Here is a 6,939-nt window from a genome sequence, read left to right on the forward strand (position 1 = left end):
TCCAGAGGCTCCCATACAGGAATGTGCGGTTTCTCTGTCAGGGCTGCAGGGGACAGAGGCAGGTGCCTGGGCTCCAGGGGTGGGGACTCAGAGCGGGACCCTGAGAGAGGCCCTGCCTCGGGCTGAGCTCACCCAGGCCCTGTGTCTCTTCCCACCACCCAGGGCCCACGGCCTGGACAGGGAGTGTCCAGTGTCCTGTTCCTGCTCTAAGACGGGGTCCCATGTCCCTGATCCTCTCCGGGGCCCCTGCCGTACCTGTCACCTGCAAATCCAGCTTCTTCATTAGGTAATTATATCTCACAGAATTTCCTCTCTCCACTCGGAAGAAGTAGTGTCCTTTGTCACTCCTCCTGGCGTCTCTGATGTCCAGGGAACAGTTGTTGGTCGTGGGGTCCGCGAGGAGGAAGCGGCCTTGGGTCTCTGTCTTCACGGTTTTATTCCGGTTGTTCGAGGCCACAGGAGCAGCATAGCCCATGATTTCCCCGACCCGGTACCAGTAGGTGTAGAGTTCACTAGAGGAAGACCACCAACTCCACGGGTAGGAGAAGGAGCAGGGCACGTGGACACACAGACCCTCCTGCACCGTCACCGATTCCTGCACTCGGAGCTCATAGCCTGGATGCTGCTGCTGCAGGGACCCTGGGGGAGGGGGACTGAGGTTCAGATGCAGCCCTTGCCCCTCCCCCACCTGCCCTGCCCCCCTCCCTCAGCCACTCACCCCCTGACAGCAGGGGCAGCAGCAGCAGGGGCACCATGTCTGCCTCTGGCAGCGCAGAGTGGGTCCAGGACCCTGTGTCAGGGAGGGAAGTGCCCAGCTCTGGGGTGGGGCCCAGGGCACCCCAACAGGAAGCCCTGGGGGAGAGACTGTGGCCAGGCTGGAAGGGGAACTTGGCCTCCACAGGAGTTGGAGGGTGTAGCGCCTGAGAAATCTTCCTGTCTCCCTTCCTCAACCCTACATCACCCCCCAACCCTGCAGGTAAAGGTACTGAGGCCCTGAAAGGCTGAGTGGTGTGTCCAGATGTGAATCGGACAGTGACCCCCTTGCAGAGGATGTGTAAGTGGGGACGGTGGTCGCCCAGGGGCCAGCACACTCAGAGCTGGTCCTGGGGACTCAGGGGGACCCGCCCTCCAGCTGGAACTGTCGAACATTCTGGAAAAGGATCATTTTAGTATTTTTTTATAACTAGTGCTGGCAAAAGAGAAAGGATTTTAGATCCAAGTCCAGTGGAGGGTGGAGCCCAGGGGCAAAGCTGAGAGTTAAAGGCCTTTCTTGGCTCTGAGGGCTTTTGGGGGACGTGGGACACACTTGTGTTGGCTCGAAGGTCCCATCGGAAACGGACGCCCCATTTGGCGGGACCTCAGCACAGCAGCAGCACCGCCACCTGAAAGTTCATGAAAATCCACCTTCCTGGCCCCTCATCGCTGGGTCCCTTTTCTGAGCCCCACCCAGGCGGATGGGAAGTGTTCCCTTTCTGCTCCATCTGTGTCCCAACCCGGGCATCACAAACCCTGACATTCCATTCCCGCTGTGGGAGCACATAGTGGGGCTTCTGTGTGCCTCGCTGCCCTGGACTGATGGAATCTCAAGGGAGGAACCAGTGAGCGTGGGGGGATGTCAAAGGCCTTCAGGATAACATCACAGTCAGCAGGGATGCAGGAGGCTCCCCTGGTGGGATAGGGGGTGAGCTCAGCCAGCTCCACACCTAACGCAGCAGCACCGGGTCCGAGTCCAGCAAGGCAAGAACAATAAGTAAAAGCTATGAAATTTGAAAGAAAATGAAGCTGCCTTTTCCTATCAAGGATTGTGTCTATATAGGAAAATCCACACGTACATACAGACACATGTAGGGGCTTGAGAAGAGAGTCAGCAAGGTTTCTAGAGACAAAATCACATTGCAAAACTCAAATGCATCCGTATAGCAGTGACCAACGAAACACAGGGTGGTATAAAGATGTCACGGTCACATCAAAACTTATGATGTTCCTGGAACATTCAGAGAAGCACATCACAAATATCTACTATGCACTTCCCCAGTAGAAGAAATGATACATCTGTCTGGGAGGACTTTACAGGTGGAAATAGATAGCCCTGGCCGGATGGCTCTGTTGGTGGAAGCATCGTCCCTACAGCACATTGGTTGCAGGTTCAATTCCAGCTCAGGGCACATACCTCGTTTCCATACCAGCTCAGAGCAAGTATGGGAGGCAACCGATTAATGTTTCTCTTCTCTCTCTCTCTCTCTCTCTCTCTCTCTCTCTCTCTCTCTCTCTCTCTCAGCCACAAGGTATAGGCTGAAATGCAGGAACAATTCTCCCTCCCGGGAGCCTGTAGGAGGAACCAACCCTGCTCACACCTTGATCTGACCCCATGAGGCTCAGTTTGGAGTCCTGAACCCCCCAGAGGGGTAACGGAACACATTTGAGTTGGTTTAAGCCACCAAGTTCCAATGGAAGCCCTGGGGCGGCTCTAGGGCCGGATCCATACATACCACGCCCTTGGAGGTGCTCTGTGACTATTAACTCATCTAGTGCTCAGGACGACCCTAGGAAGTAGGTGCTGCTGTTCCCATTTTATCGCAGAGGAAACAGGCACAGAGAGGCTAAGCCAGCTGCCCCAGGTCACACAGCCGGCTGGGGGCCGGGCGCAGGGATTCCACAGCATCTGTCCTGCCCAGACCAGGCGGGCGGGGAGGCCTCTCTGTACTGCAGAGGTCGTGGATTTGGGGTCCTGTCTGCCCTCCCCACCGGGATGTGAGCGCTGAGAGCGGGACTTCCTCTGACCCACAGAGGCATTTAAAGCACCTGCGGCCCAAGCTGGTGTGGCTCAGTGGATAGAGCGTCCGCCTAAGGACTGAAGGGTTCCTGGTTCGATTCCGGTCAAGGGCACATGCCAGGGTTGGGGGCTGGATCCCCAGTAGGGGGCGTGCAGGAGGCAACTGATCAATGATTCTCATCATTGATGTTTCTACTCTCTCTCCCTCTCCTTTCCGCTCTGAATTCAATAAAAAAATATATTATTAATATTTTTTAAAAAGGAACCTGCGGAATGAAGAGGGATGAATGGATCCCAGGGTGACCACATCCCTTTGACTGAGTCCTCCTTCCGCGCTTTACTCCCGGGCTATGTTCCTGGTCAGGACTTCTAGTCCCGGTAAACCGGCGACCAGGCAATCACCGCCTCGGACAGAGAGGACCCGGCAGGACCCGCTCACGGCGGAGCACGGGCGCCACCAGGCGGCGGAGTGGAAGACAGCGCGGCCCGGAGACCCCAAATGTTTGCTTAGGACAAAGCGAGTTGCTATCCAGTGTGCGCAGCGGGAGCGGGTGGGGGTGGGGGTGGAACTGGGGGGGGTCGAGGTGGGGGGCCCTCGACCGTGGCTTCCAAACAGAAACCATTTCACATCAACATAATTTCACGAAATACCACCCTATCCTGCATGTTTTTATTCTTTCTAGTATTCCTATTTTTAAATGCTGGTCAAAATCCTTTAAGTGCATTCTCACTCTATAACGGGTGCCCATCTGAGCCATTTTTTAGCTCACAGAGAGTATGATGGAGAAAGCTTTAGCCCCCAGGCCCGGTCCCCTCCACAGCCCAGGTGCCTTCTCTCCACATCTGCAGCCTCTCGGGTCCAGCGTAGCCGTCCCTGACTTCCAGATGAGGAACCTGAGCTCAGAGAGGCCAAGACACCTGCTCAAGGCCACACAGCTTGGACCTGCAGTGCCTGCTTCTGCCTCATCCTGGAGGGAAAAAACCACTCGATGCTTCTAATCTCAGGGTTGCCCAGCAAAGTTTAATTTAGTCCTTCCTCCATTTTTGCTAAGATTGAGCTGCACTGGCCTGTAATGTACAATGTAAATGACTGGCATGCAGAGCTCAGGCTAAAAAAGGCAAGCCTTCATATGTGACATGTGACTGAGGTGGAGATAAAGAGTCTGAAGAGCCCTAGCCGGTTTGGCTCAGTGGATAGATCGTCGGCCTGGAACTGAAAGGTCCCAGGTTCAATTCTGGTCAAGGGCACATGCCTGGGTTGTGGGATCCATCCCCAGTCGGGGACTTGCAGGAGGCAGCCAATCCATGATTCTCTCTCATCATGGATGTTTCTATCTCCCTCTCCCTCTTCCTTCCTCTCTGAAATCAATAAAAATGTATTTTTTAAAAAGGCCCTAATCGGTTTGGCTCAGTGGATAGAGCGTCAGCCTGCAGACTGAAGGGTCCCAGGTTCGATTCCGGTCAAGGGCATGTACCTTGGTTGCGGGCACATCCCCAGTAGGGGGTGTGCAAGAGGCAGCTGATCAATGTTTCTCTCTCATCAATGTTTCTAACTCTCTATTCCTCTCCCATCCTTTCTGTAAAAAATCAATAAAATATACTTTTAATAAAAAGTCTGAAGAGTCTGTTTCTTTAAAAAAAAAAAAAAGTGTTTCTATTCTAGATTGTCCAAACTAGCCATCTCACTTTAATGTATGTAAAGGTGACAGCCCAAACATGGAAGTCATCTTCTGAGCAGCAGGTGGCAAGGACAGCCCAGGCCCAGGTCCATGGGGATGCCGGAGCCTGAAGGGGAGGTACTACTGAAGACCCTTGGCCCCGAGGGCCTTGGCGGCTGCGGGCAAACTTGAACTTGGATCTTGAAATGTCCACCTGCTCCTGCCTGGTAGCAACACCAGTCACGGATGCTTCAAACTAAATTCAAGCTCCGAGGGTGCCTGTCCTCCCAGCTACGTGTGTCCAGGGTAACCAGCCACAGGAAGGCGGGGCTGTGGACAAAAACCCAGAGCCTATTTTTAAAAGAATCTTTATTCTACTCAGGGGATGAAGGGTAATGAAAAACCAGGGGCTACCTAAAAGGAAGATGACCCTCACCATGAGAAACTGGTGCCCGGGGTGCTTCCTGTGGGCGCCATAACATTACCGCAGACTTAAAAGTGGGTGTTAGTCCCTTAAAATGACAGTTACTCTCCCAGTTCTGGAGGCCAGAAACCCGAAATCAAGATGTCAGCAGGGCCACTCCTTCTGAAGACTCTAGGGCAGCCGAAACTGGTTTGGCTCAGTGGATAGAGCGTTGGCCTGCAGACTGAAAGGTCCCAGGTTCGATTCCGGTCAAGGGCATGTACCTGGGTTGCGGGCACATCCCCAGTAGGAGATGTGCAGGAGGCAGCTGATCGATGTTTCTCTCATCATCGATATTTCTAACTCTCTATCTCTCTCCCTTCCTCTCTGTAAAAAATCAATAAAATATATTTAAATAAAAAAATAAGACTCTAGGGCAGTGATGGCGAACCTGTGACACGCGAACTCGTTTTTTTGGTTGATTTTTCTTGTTAAATGGCATTTAAATATATAAAATAAATATAAAAATATAAGTCTTTGTTTTACTATGGTGGCAAAGATCAAAAAATTTCTGTATGTGACACGGCATCAGAGTTAAGTTAGGGTTTTTCAAAATGCTGACACACCGAGCTCAAAAGGTTCGCCATCACTGCTCTAGGGCAAGCATGTCAAACTCGCTGCTGGCGGGCCACATGCTTGAGGGGGCTCCTTCCTGGTCTCTTCCCATTCCTGGCGGTCGCCGCATCCCTGGGCTTGTGGCCGCATCACTCCAATTTCCGCCGCCTCCTTCATGGGGCCCTTTCCTTCTCTGTGTTCTTTCTCTGTCTCTTTTTTTAAAAATATGTATTTTATTGATTTTTTACAGAGAGGAAGGGAGAGGGATAGAGAGCTAGAAACATCGATGAAAGAGAAACATCGATCAGCTGCCTCCTGCACACCTCCTACTGGGGATGAGCCCGCAACCCAGGCACATGCCCTTGACTGGAATCGAACCTGGGACCTTTTAGTCTGCAGGCCGACGCTCTATCCACTGAGCCAAACCGGTCAGGGCTCTCTGTCTCTTATTAGGACTCTGGTGATTGAATTTAGAGCTCCTCTCTGCCTTTTTCCAAATAGGGTCACATTCACAGATTCTGGGAGTTAGGATTGTGGACAGATCTTCTGAGGGGCTACCAACCCACGACAGACCCCAAAGGCTAAAGGATCAGGGGTGACCAAGAGTCGCACTCATTTCCCCCAGTTCATGGGATTGCAAGTGTCAACCAACAGCTAATTGGGGAGGGGCGATGGGAAGTACTGCTGAATGGGCAGGGGTTTCTTGGGGGGGGAGGCATAAGGGTTGAAACGTTCTGGAACTAGAGAGAGGTGATGTTGCACAACATTGCAAAAGCACTCAATGCCACTGCATTGATCACTTTAACAGTGGCTCTTCATCTAAAGCCAACAATAGCTTCCCTCTGTGTGAACTGAGATAATGCGTGCTAAGTGCTTAAGATAGCGCTTGGGACACGGTAAACCTCAGTAGCTGCAGGGCAACATGCCCACCACGGCTGCCAGCCCATCTCCCGCTTACCTCCCAACGACCTGGGAGGCTTTAGCCAGACAGGGGGTTCCTCCGCATGGGGCGCCCCACAACTCCAGTTGCAGCCGCCCCACCCTCTGTTTTGGTGTCACCTTTTTCGATGTGTGTGGCAAGAACCATGGGGAGCCAGCACCTTTGGCAATCCTTTGTTTTGCCAAGTAATTAGTGGTCTGAATCTAAAAGGGGCGTTGTATCATTTTTTTAAAATATATTTTTATTGATTTCAGAGAGGGAGAGAGATACAAACATCAGTGAGAGAGAGAATCATTGATCGGCTGCCTCCTGCACACCCCCTACTGGGGATCCGGCCCGCAACCCAGGCATGTGCCCTTGACCGAAATCGAACCCGGGACCTTTCAGTCCGCAGGCCAACGCTCTATCCACTGAGCCAAACCGGCTAGGGCTGCTGTATCATTATCAGTTCAGTCAGTCCCATCATGGCCTTGGCCGTGTACCAAGTGTGTGGTGCTGACCGTAAGTATTATGCTATTTCTTTTTCTGTTTGTTAATCCTCACCTGAGGA

General features: G+C 52.6%; 1 protein-coding gene across 3 annotated transcripts in view; it reads right to left on the reverse strand.

Annotated features, from left to right (window-relative positions):
- The window catches only part of LOC132216194 (sialic acid-binding Ig-like lectin 5), a 46,532-nt gene extending 45,377 nt beyond the window's left edge, over positions 1–1,155 (reverse strand). The window contains exons 1-2 of one of the 3 annotated variants that reach the window (XM_059665339.1): positions 719–1,155; positions 256–639 (exon numbers count right to left, since the gene is read on the reverse strand). In XM_059665339.1, coding sequence (XP_059521322.1) covers positions 256–639; positions 719–755 — 421 coding nt within the window. In that variant the 5' untranslated portion in view covers positions 756–1,155. The remainder of the gene's footprint in view (positions 1–255; positions 640–718) is intronic. The other 2 variants (XM_059665340.1, XM_059665338.1) reach the window with 2 other exon arrangements.
- Positions 1,156–6,939: the final 5,784 nt, after the last annotated feature.

Source organism: Myotis daubentonii, chromosome 15, assembly GCF_963259705.1.
Source record: "Myotis daubentonii chromosome 15, mMyoDau2.1, whole genome shotgun sequence".
NCBI lineage: Eukaryota > Metazoa > Chordata > Mammalia > Chiroptera > Vespertilionidae > Myotis > Myotis daubentonii.